At 41.1% G+C, this 12385-nt stretch overlaps 1 protein-coding gene across 1 annotated transcript in view; it reads left to right on the forward strand.

Moving 5' to 3' along the window:
• The window catches only part of LOC126259917 (abl interactor 2), a 42205-nt gene that overhangs the window by 16378 nt on the left and 13442 nt on the right, over nt 1–12385 (forward strand). The window contains exons 4-5 of the mRNA XM_049957008.1: nt 5141–5308; nt 5914–6061. Of these exons, the coding sequence (XP_049812965.1) occupies nt 5141–5308; nt 5914–6061 (316 nt within the window). The remainder of the gene's footprint in view (nt 1–5140; nt 5309–5913; nt 6062–12385) is intronic.

A 12385-nucleotide genomic window follows, 5' to 3' on the forward strand; every position in this document is an offset into this window, starting at 1 on the left:
TCAAACTATATGGTAAATTTCTTGTTAACCTGTTACTGATTGCAACATTTACTTCTATTCCCACTAACATTTTCAGAAAGAGTCATTAGTAATTTGAAGCAGAGAGTGCGAAGAATTCTTTTTTCCTTACCCACCTAAAGCTAGGCATTTTATAGTCCTGTGTGGTTTGGGAAAACTTTATTTTTGAAATGGAGTCTAAATGTTGGTTAACTGCAAATTTCATTAGAGCATTAAAAGTGTAAATGATTGTTGTATCATTTTAATGTAACATAATATTTTTAATAGTGGTCGACTACAAATGACGTACAACAATGCCTAAGGTGTACGTTTGACGTTAAACAAACTGTACTACTCAGTGTGCATGGGTGTAAAAGTGTGATACTGTTAGTTACATAAGCCCATCCGCCATGGCAGGGTCATATCATATCGGATGGGGAAAATCAGTTTTCAATTGTCCTGAGGGCATAAACTGCATAAAAAGCATCAATCAAAATCAAATCAGATTATTAATTTCCATGTGACTGGTGCAGAACATGTTCAATATTCTGTCCACCATTTTCTTCAACAAACTGAAATCAAGAAACAGCATGTGCCACAACTGATCGAAGTGTTTCCAGGGTCATGTTCAGAATGTGTTGTGCAATGTGTGCCATCACTGCAGCTAAGTTTGCAATCAGAACACTGAATACAACATCTTTCGGATAGCCCCACAGCCAGAAGTCACATAAATTAAGATCAGGTGATCAGGATGGCCAGGCTGTAGGAAAATGGCAGCTGATAATTCTAGCATTTCCAAAATGACTCTTCAGCAGCTGCTTACCTGGATTTGCAATGTGCGGAGGTGCGCTATCTTGCATAAAAATGATCCCATCCACACATCCACGTTGTTAGAGAGCTGGAATGATGTGGTTGCGCAAAAGACACTCATAGCGCTTACCAGTGACAATTCAGGTAACAGGGCCGGAAGCCCCTCTCTCTTCGAAAAAATATGATCCTGTGATACATGATGCCATAAACCTGCACGACACAGTGACCTTTTCAGGATGAAGTGGTACTGGTTGATTTGCGTGTGGATTTTCTGTTGCCCGTATTCAACAGTTCTGTGTATTGACGTATCCTGTCAGATGGAAGTGGGCTTCGTCTGTTCACAAAATATTTCACGGCCAATCAGTGTCCTTTTCCATGCGAGCAAGGAATTCTAAAGCAAAGGTCTCCCTTGCTGGCAGGTGAACAGGAAGGAACTCGTGCACATTAGTAATTTTGAATGGATAGCAAAGGATGATGTTTCGTAGGATTTTACGCACCGTGCTCACAGGTATGTCCAATGTTTGGGCAATTCTCTTTGCACTACACGTCTGCACACCACCACTCGTCTCCTCCTGCATTGCTGTGGCCACTGATTCCACTGACGACGAATCAATTCGTTTCCTCCCTCTACCAGGTTGCACAGCAAAAGAACCCTTCTTTTCAAATTTCTGAATCATTTCTCCAGACCCATGGCAGTCATCGGGCTAATGCCTTTATTTATTTATTTTTTTTCAAACCCTTCAGTGTCCTGAAAATCAGATATCTTTATGTTACATCCACATATCAACTTGTATTAACTGTACACGCCCCTGTTAAATGTTTGCCCTGCAGTCATGTTGATTTCATCATTCTCTCAATCAAAATATCTGTTTTCTGAAGCTCTAGTTCCTTTGCGGCTAACTTTTCCTGGTAATTTACATGTCTGTTCCCAGAGTGAGATTTTCATTCTGTAGTGGAGTGTGAGCTGATATGAAACTTCCTTAAAGCTGCGTGCCGGACTGAGACTTGAACTTGGGACCTTCGCCTTTTGTGGGAAGTGCTCTGCCAGCTGATGACTCACAATCCATCCAGACATCTTTACTTTTCTGTGAGCATTTAAAATAGGTTCAACATAGTTCATGTTTACACTGCACACAAAAGCCGATTCCTGCACAGTAAACAACCAACTCCAGACATTAAGTGCCATTTGTGGAAATGATTAATCTCGAGTAGTAATGTCTACCAACATGGTCATTTGACTGGACTATAAATGAGGTGCTAAGATCTGAAAGGCATACATCACACCGCCGTCTATCCCACACTTAAGTGAACATCAGAGAAACTAGTGATAAAGCTTTTTTGTGAATTATCATGTTTACAATGTTGGGACTACAGCACAGATGAACCTGACTCACCATAAGATCACTAGTTTTCAGAAGCATGAATAAATGCTGCAGTCTCACAATTGATGGTGATGTGTGCCGGCTGGAGTGGCCGAGCAGTTCTAGGCGCTTCAGTTCGGAACCGTGCTGCTGCTACGGTTGCAGGTTCGAATCCTGCCTTGGGCATGGATGTGTGTGGTGTCCTTAGGTTAGTTAGGTTTAATTAGTTCTAGGGGACTGATGACCTCAGATGTTAAGTCCCATAGTGCTCAGAGCCATTTGATGGTGGTGTGCTTTAGGCCATTATGATTCTCACAAGGGAAACTCCCCCCCCCCCCCCTCCATATTTAGTAGTAAGAGGGAACAGTGGACAGCCTGTCAAAAACTGAACACAGATAAAGTATGAAAACAGAAAGAAGCTGTATGGAACCATGAAAGCAAAATGGAAACATTAAATGGTTCAAGCTTAAGAACAACATCGAGCACAGACGAACACGCATGACGTTGTGGTTACGTGGTGTCGGAGTTCGACTACAAACTGGACGAGCCCGTGTTCAAAGCTCCATCAAGTCCTTCCCCCCCCCCCCCCCCCCCCCTCACAAAATTATGAACTGTCTGTCCAGTCATTGATGTGTCTGTTTGTTGTACTCAAATTTACGTCTGTGTCGTATTTAATGTTCATTTGCAACAGCAAGGTGTAATGTCCATTTGCAAAAGCAAGGTGTAAGGAAGAGATCTATAATGAAAGTTCATTCTGCACAACTACTCTATTAGCAGCCAAAAGAATGACTTTTGAATGGGAACAACAGACATTTGATGACAAGGTGACAAGTCAACCAAATCATCACTGGAAAACACATCTGGTGTGTAATACACGCCATTAGTGACAGTACGTGTGTCATATGATAGGAGTCTCTTATCGATGCACCTACCTTGTACATCTGATGAGTTAGTGAAATTTGCCTCCTTGTCCGATTTGGGTGCTTGTATGAATGTGAATGTGATACTCTCAAAGAAATGATGAAAATATAATGGTTTGTCACATAAGCTGCAACAAATGTACACAACAGTTTCACAATCACAGAGTTTTCTCTGTGATATATCAAACCATATGTTTTTAACATTTTTGAAATTGCGTTCCATTTTGAAAGTTTTGATTCTTGAATTCCTTTGTCGTAACATTTTTCACGTTCATTTATTTGTTGTTTTCATTTAAGTGAGATGTCTATGTGGTATCTCGCCTGCTCTCACTATTCATCACATTTACTTGTGAAGTAATGTATTCTTACCACATGACAATGTATACTATGACAATTGCCAAGACTACAGTAAGAGAACCAGTGTATACAAAGACAACTGCCAAGACTACAGAAAGTGAATAAACATTTCAGTCGCCGGATGGACAGTGGGTAATTATGTGAAAAAAGTAAATAAAAAAATTTGGCCCAGGGGAGTTTTGAACACTGCTCATCCACTTAGTCCAAAACTGTGACCACTTAACCACGACGCCATAGCTATTTAAGGACACTTGAAGTTGTACTTGTTAAGCTTGGACCATTCGTTATTTCTATTTTACTTTGCTTTTTCACAGTTCTGTACACCTTCTTCCTGTTGCCATGTTTGATCTGTGCTCAGTTTGCTGTATGATAAACTTCAAAACTTAATATACTATAACTCATTCAGATCCCCACAAAATAGGTTTACTGTCAGTACAACATTAACATACTCTGATGTCTGATCCAATTTTACTACAGTACACAGTGAGTGAACTAGCATATGTGAAAAGTGGCCTATGACCTAGCAGGATTTATGCTGAATGAAAGGGGTAGAGTTGTGCTTGCGACCCTGATGTGAGTTTCATGGAGTTCAATAGTGTGGCAGATTTAAGTGCCGTATCTTTCAGATTGCAGCATCTATTTTACACCTAACAGCCTTCAAAGAAAAATAACCAGTTAATCCACAAGGTGTCAAAAGTTAAGGTGTTCATGTGCTCTTGTGCTCCTTTAAAGTAGCTGACACTGGTACCGATATTGTAGCATAATGTGAAAGGAGAAGTAAAACTGATTGCAGAATAATACTGTGTTTGAGTCCTTAGTTTACAGAAGATACTATGTTGTCACTCGTCATTGTGGTTTATAGGAGTAGGTGTTTTGATAGATGTCAGAAGGTGGTATGTTACTGTGGACAGATATTCACTTGTTTTCGGTTTGATTGTAAGGAACTGGTGTGTTCCAGCTTTCTACAAGATATGTGAAAAAATTGAGTTGTGTCTCATTCCCAAATCTGAAACTGACGCTCATATTGAGATGCAGTTATTATGAGAGTAATTTAGGTTGCTTTCTGCAGAGATCATGCTGCATGTGTAATATTTCTCATTTCTCATTTGTAGCTGTAGATTTTAACACATTTCTCTCTCACTAGTGTTGTGCAAAATGTAATCGTGAGGTTACGTACAATTTTTATAGGAAACAGTAAGGTAACATCAGCTGCTGTCTTTTACCATTCTGAAGACATCACACTTTATTTTTGTCTAGAAATGACTTTAAATTCTGAATATGCCCTTGTGTTTTATAAATGGAAGTTGTCCCCAACTTGAAGTTTGGTTTGGACACCAAAGTGCTTTACTAGACACAGTGGAGACATGGTAAATATGCCTTTGCGTTCCTCCAACCTGTGAACTGACTCACCACCCAGCAACAAGGGGACCTACAGTTCAATATGGACTCCAAACCACTGTGGCAGTAAATAGGGTTGTATATGTAAATCATTGGCAGAGCTGAAATAAATGATAACTGCCAGAAACATTTCAATGACCAACTGAGGATTTAGCCTAAACCTTCAGCTTTAGGTTTCCCAGCAATCCACATTATGCTTGTTCTTTAATATCTTTATTTTTTATTATAAACATTCATATTTGTAAATGTTTTCTGTTTGCCATGCTTCAGTGTTTGTAAAGGTATTACTATTTTCAGTCTGATAACAAGCGTGCTGCTTTGGAGGAGACAAAGAACTACACCACCCAAAGCCTGGCAAGTGTGGCGTATCAGATCAACACATTAGCGTACAATTTTCTGCATCTTCTTGATTTGCAGACTGCACAGCTGGCAGAAATGGAAAGTCAGATGAATCACATTGCTCAGGTAAAGCGCTAATTCCTCTGAATAATTAGTTATCTGAGAATATTTGAAATTTTGGCAAATAGATAACAAGTCCTGATAATTACGGAAAGTATTTCAAAAGTTCGAACAGTAAAGGCAATTTTATGATCATTTGTAAATGAGATTAATTGTATGAAAAGCTTCCTGAGAACTGAATTTCTTACTGTATTTAAATGTCAGATTAATGTAAATAATTTTTAACAAAATCTTATATATATCTCTGCTTCTCTAATCTTGTTACTCTTGTGAAATAACCTCCCATAGAACAGTGTGACACGCTATTATTGTATAGAAATCCAGCAAAATATTTGAACTAATAATCAAGCAGAAGTATTTTCTCATATTCTGACATGTTTTTTCTCCTTTTACCTGGTTCCTTATTGACATTCTACCTTAAGTCCTGAATAGTTTCATTTTTTAAAATATTCTTCTTCTAGTTTGTTGCATGCTTTTTGTTTTTATGCGCATCTATTGCTGCTTGATAATTTTTCTCTGTGTGTATTTGATTGCAGTTCTATTTTGCAGATTTTCTTTGTAGATGGAGAAGCTTTGTTTATTACATAATAGAGTATATATTTTTATTTCAGACTGTAATGATTCACAAAGAGAAAGTAGCTCGCCGTGAGATTGGTGTTTTGACAGCCAATAAAACATCAGCGCGACAGTACAAAATCATTGCTCCTGCCAATCCAGAAAAGCCTATAAAATATGTTCGCAAACCTATTGATTACACAGGTAAGATATACTGTAGTGCGTACAGCAATTTCACAGTAATGTTGCACTTTATCTTGTACATTAGAGACCTAGGACATGCAGGGGACCTGGGAGTCAGTGACTTTCAAACTTAATACCTTCTTTTATTGAAATAATGTGCCTTTTGTTGACATCAGATTGTTTCTTAATTTTAACTGTTAACTGCATATTTTTATAGAGCTTTTACAGAAACTAATACCTCTCCTTGTATTCTATCTTCTAGTTTTCTGTGTAGTAACTTCCTTACGAAAATAGTAATGTAAACTGCAAGAATTAGTTTATCTTTCATGTGTCTGTTTTTTATCTGTGTCGTGTGAAACATTAAAACAGCTCATTAATTATGTTTGTCTATTGTCTCTGTCAATTGTAATCTACAATAGCAGCTTCATTAAACTTCTGGTGGACACGCCTCCTGATTTTTATGTGAGTGGGTGTGCCACAACATTTACACTACGATTTTGTCTTTACACAATTATTGTTGTTAGACAAACCAGATTGTTAAACATGAAAGAAAACAGCTTGTCATTGCATTATTTATTTATTATTTATTTACATAAGGTATAAATAAGTAAAAAAAAGCAAGTCACATTGTTACAAGTAGTTTACATCAGTAGACATCTTCAACCAGAACAAATCCACAGCGTGAGAAACGAGTAACGTTCTGATAAGAGTGCTTGTTGCAGACATTCTTTCAACAATTATTGCACATTGGCTTCGTCCTGACATTTCTTTGTCATCCACGTAGGTGACATATTCCAGGTTCGGGTTTATCAAGAATTGGTTCTCTTTTTCTGATTCTTTATAGAAATTTTTGTATGGTAAGGTTTGTTAGTTTTGCTCTTATTTCTAGGTGAGCATTCGTAAAAATATACAATAGGTTTTTTTTTTTTTTTTTTAGAAAAAGCTGTCACCTATCTTCATTATCTGGATTGTTGCTTCTAAAGATGATGATCAGATTAAGTCCTGCAATATCAAGATGTCAGTAGAATAATGCATGTGGCCTTCATCTGGTTATTCTGGCTGTTGTATAGATGCACACATCTGACCCACAGTATTCACCACTCCATTGATTCTATTGTAGTCTAAATTTACTGCTGATTTTCCAGTATAGACATCATTTGCATTTGCATTGTGCATTGTAGAGAGGAGAATCATGGTTTTTTGTGTGACAATCAGAGGTGGGTAGAAATCATACCGAAAGCCATTGAGTGTAATTTTGATATCCTTAGTGTTACTAGCCTGAAATTTAGGGGTTTTCCTTCTTTTTCCAAAAGTGCTGATGGCAGATAACTTGTTATCCAGTGGATTCTGAGGTAGGCTATAGCTTATGTAATAAGTATCAGTCGTAACATTCCTATTCATGCTGTCCATGAGAATTATGTCTTATATAAGTCTGCAAGCTTTCACGGCTGTTGTCATTGAAGTTAAAATCTTTTGGGTTGTTAGGCTGCAGCATGTTTCTTGAAACAATAGACGTTTTGACACCTCTGCTGGGATCTTCTTCAGGATCGTGTGGTGTCCACTCTCTACAGTGGACATCACAAGATCGTGAGAAGATCCGAGCAGAGAGTTCAAAATGTCGATCATTTGAAGAAATATATGGCCTAACAACACATAAGATTTTAACTTCGATCTTCAGCTTTATTTGACTTTAGGTGTAGCCCAGCCAACTGCCATGTGCCCTTCGAAATTAGCGAGTAAAATGTCTTTGCATCACTAAGGACGTATATTTTGATACTGTACTTCAGCAACTTATGTGGAATGTAGTTTACAAACCCAGTGGCCTCTAAAAGTCTGCAGTATTTCATCAGTTGCAACAGATTTGCTGACAGTACAGTGGGCAATCCAGTTATTTATAAATTTTTGGTGAAACTCACAAAGAGATGCCAAATTATCTGTAGATTTTCATTCAATTGTTGCTTTTATATTGTCAAACCTAACTGTTTTAAGAAGAAAACTAAAATATTTGTAACTGAAAAGTGATTGTAAGATAGCCATACCAGTGCCCTTGGATGCCCACAGTTCCCTACAGTTCACAGGTTAAAAACAGTGCTCCAAAAGAAACATGATTTTCTTCTAATATAGTGTGTCTGCAGTCTCAGGCTCGAGAATAGTTCAAGTAAAATTCTGATAATATTTTAGCTCTTGTTTTTCCTGCAGTTAGGATCTGATTACTACGAATAGTTTTGCTGTCTTTCTTCCAGTATAAAATGTGTAGTTACGTGCTGTACGCATAACTTGCAGCATTCTTCTGTCTTGTCATCTCACACCTGCGACTGTTCAGATTCACTACTGTGGTAGGATTCAATAATTTCCTCTTCCATATCGAAATAACTACACACAACACACATTGTAACTCCTTCATCCATGCACCTTCATCCATGCACCTGCCATTCAAAAACAAGTAATGAACTGCCTGTAGCACTCTTTGAAATCCCACACCATTTGCCAGAGACTAGCTGGAGCCAGACTAGGGAATTAGTGCCCAACGTTTATGTCGCCATTAACAACACAGCACAAACAGCTGCATTTGCCAGTGATCTGGGGAGGGATCCCCTTTTTCCAATGTTTTGAATAGGCACAGTGTTATTATTTCTGGTGTCATTGTTTGGGGAGCCATTGGGTATAACTTCATGTCACAGCTGGTAGAGATTGAGGGAGCTCTGACAGCAAAGTGCTAGGTCATGGGCGTCTTCCATCCTGATGTGTTACCTCTCATGTGATAGTGTCGTGGTGCCATGTTTCAACTTGGACAGTGCTCATTCGCACATGGCATACGTCTTTATGAACTGTGTGCATGTTGAAGTACTCCCATGGCCAGCAGTAGTCCCATATCTGTCCCTGGCAGAATGTGTAGGACCAGCTCAGATGTCAGCTCTGTCTCAGTGCCAGTACCCAGGATATCAAGGATCAGTTATGACATTTGTGGGCCATCTTTCCTCAGGAGAGGATACAATGCCTTCATGCCACCTTTCCCATCTCAATCAGTGCCTGTGTGCAGGATAGAGCACATGCAACATCATACTGATATATGGAATCATACTGCCAGTTCTTTGTAAATTTCACTCAATTTTGTATTCAGTGAAATAACATTATAAACCCTTGTGGTAAGTTTCGTTTCATTTTCTCGCCCCCTTCTGGATGCTTCACTTTTTTTCTGAGGCAGTGTATTTCACTGGTGAAAAGTAAAGTCATATGACATTGTTGCCTGGGAATCACCAAAGGGCAAGCTCAACCACCTAACAGGAAAGGTTTTTCTTTACTTAAAGTACAATGGCACCTTTCCTTAATGAAGTGTAACAGTTTTGTGTTTTAAGTGTGTGTGATAAGTTTAGGTGACTGTATGTGGTGTGTATAGTGTAGTTTCATGACTGTGTTAGATGATGATGATGATGATGATGATGATGAGAGAAGGGAAACGATGAAACCTAGTGCCATCACACAGCCTACTTCTCTCAAATAGCACCAAGGGAGCCACCAGGCTTAACACCCGCATTTGGCGAATGGATCACCATAAGCTGTGTCACATTCTCTCGTTTCAAGGGACACTGCATAGAGGTTTGGAATTAATTCAGGAACTGTATGCCACCAGGAACTTTAGGCCACCGCCCCTTCTCCCCTTTTTGCTGGGAAGGCAGAGGGAAAGCAGTCAACAGTATGTGGTGAATGCAGGCAGTTATCCATCCAAGTACTGCCTACGTCGAACACTGCTTACCTTCAGTTATTGGATGAGGACCACTATATGCAATGAGGCAAGGCAGTTGGCTGTAGGAAGCTGTGACTCATCTAGAGTGCAACTTGTGGGCCAGCACTTTGGGTCTAGTCATGAAACTGATTAGCAAAATGTTTAGCTAGGCACCTGGCACTTTGTAGCCCTGCTCATATGTAGTCTTCTGCAACAGAGAAGTATGAATGTTTTATCTGCCAGTCAGAATTATTAACATTAATGATGCTGAACTCAACAATCTGAATTGGCTTCTGAGCTTTCCATGTCTCTGCTCTTCTATATTGCATTTGAAAGGCGAGCCTAGACACTTTTCAGTAAGTGGTACCCAAGACTAAAAATGCTTGTAATAAACATCACACTTGATTTTTGAGAAGTGTACGTATCCAAATAGTTCCATCACACCTTCCCTTGGCTAGGCTGCTCTTCAGTTTCTAGAAAGCTTTAAATCAAATTGAACTGAGATACAGTAAACTAAATGTTTTACAGATTTTGTTTTTCATAAAATTCCCTATTTGTTTGTGTATAACTACAAGTTGTACAAATATATTTCAAGGATGACGCAATACATGAAAGTCACAGATCAAGTTAACAAAGTAAGACGTGTGTACACTTTAACAGTCAAATCATAACTGAGTCTGAGTCTAGCGGCTGCTGGCTGGCTGGCCACTTAGGTGGCGCTGCTGCTGCATGGCTGGTAGACAGCGCCGCATGTAGAGGACAAGCGTAACTGCACGGCGTCACTTTGAAAGATCGATAAGTCACAACACTTTTCCCCCCTTTTGAAGTTTTTGCACAGGTCTTGATGGAGGCGGCCTATAGATTGGTAAAGTCCATAGGTGTTGTTTGACTGGCCGTAAAGTCTCGAGGAGGAGGCTTCCCGTACGGATGGAAGTGTCCCTGATGATAACAGGTCGAGATGACAGGAGACGTGGGGGTCGAATCTACTGGGGCCCCAGTCACCAATCTGCCCGTTGCGACAAGTCCGGTTGCTATAATAGGAGACATGGGCGATGTGTCCGCGTCTGTAGGAGAAGGAGGCGAGTAGAGTTGCTCCGACAGATGATGGTCATCTGGTTCCTGCATGGGCACGTCTCCTGGTGGCGTCATTTCTTGTGCTGGCACCGATATGATGGTGAGAGGACTGCATGGTGAGTAATGAGAGATTCCAGGATCCCGAGCGTCAGGTAGAGCCAAAGGTGGTGTAGCGGCATCCGGAACAGGCGTTGCCGGCACACGAGGCCGAAGCTGGTCCGAATAACGTACTGCATCACCCGTGTCTGTCTGGATTTCATACAGGCGTTGTCCACGGTGTCGTAAGATGCGGCCAGGACTCCATTTTGGCCGCGTGCCTTATCCCCGTACCCATACGAGGTCGCTGGCGGTGAACCAGCCAAGCGAAGGCACCCGCGGCCGTGAGTGGAAGGCCACAGAAGATGAAGTAGCGTGCGGGGCTGTTGGCCATGTAAGAGCTCAGCCGGGCTGCGGTCGCCCATGGGGGTGAAACGCTAAGAAGCCAGAAATTGGAGAAGCGCATCATCAGCAGCAGAAGAAGTCAGGAGTTTCCTCATCTGAGCCTTAAATGTGTGGACCAGTCGTTCAGCCTCACCGTTTGACTGTGGATGGAACAGAGGGGCCGTGACATACATGACGCCGTGACGGGCACAAAAATCTGCAAAATCGGAAGAGGCAAATTGCGGATCATTATCAGTAACAAGAATAAAGGGAAGGCCTTCCTAAGAGAAAATGCGAGCTAGAGCATTGGTGGTTGCCACGGTGGTAGGCGACGTGCAACGGACAATGAAAGGAAAGTTAGAGTAGGCGTCAATAACGAGAAGCCAATAAGTACCTAAAAAAGGTCCCGCGAAGTCAGCATGAATACGCTCCCAGGGCTTCTCAGGTGAAGGCCACGGTGACAAAGATGACTTCGGGGCAGTGGCCTGTGTCGCACAAGGGCCGCAGGCAGCGACCATGTATGCGATTTCAGAGTCGATGCCGGGCCAGTACACATGACACCGTGCTAGAGATTTTGTGCGAGAGACACACCAGTGCGCTTGGTGAAGGAGGCGCGAGACCGAAGCACGCAAAGACGCAGGTATCACAACACGCAGCGAAGCATTTTCGGTGGAAAGGAGGATAACACCATCCCTAGCCATGAGGCGGTAAAAAAGCATAGTAGTTCCGCAACAGATCAGAAGTCTTAGCGGACGGATGATCTTGCAACCATTCTGAATACAGTGTAAAAGGCAGGAGAGGGTAGGGTCAGAACCCGTAGCAGACCCGTAGCAGCCACCAGCTGGTCCTCGGTGATGGGGAACCCGTCCACAACACGCTGCTCGGCAACATCCAGGTGGAAACACAAAAGTTCGTCCCTATTGAATGCCAAATCAGGACCCATGGGAAGGCGAGACAGTGCATCAGCATTCGCATGTTGAGCCGTCGGCCGGAAATGAATCTCATAAGTGAAACAACACAACTAAAGAGCCCAACGCTGGAAGCGGTGTGCAGCCTTGTTGGGAAGTGACGTTGATGGATGAAACAAGGAAACAAGTGATTTGTGATCCGTAACAAGATGAAATTTG

This window comes from Schistocerca nitens, chromosome 5 (assembly GCF_023898315.1).
Source record: "Schistocerca nitens isolate TAMUIC-IGC-003100 chromosome 5, iqSchNite1.1, whole genome shotgun sequence".
Lineage (NCBI taxonomy): Eukaryota > Metazoa > Arthropoda > Insecta > Orthoptera > Acrididae > Schistocerca > Schistocerca nitens.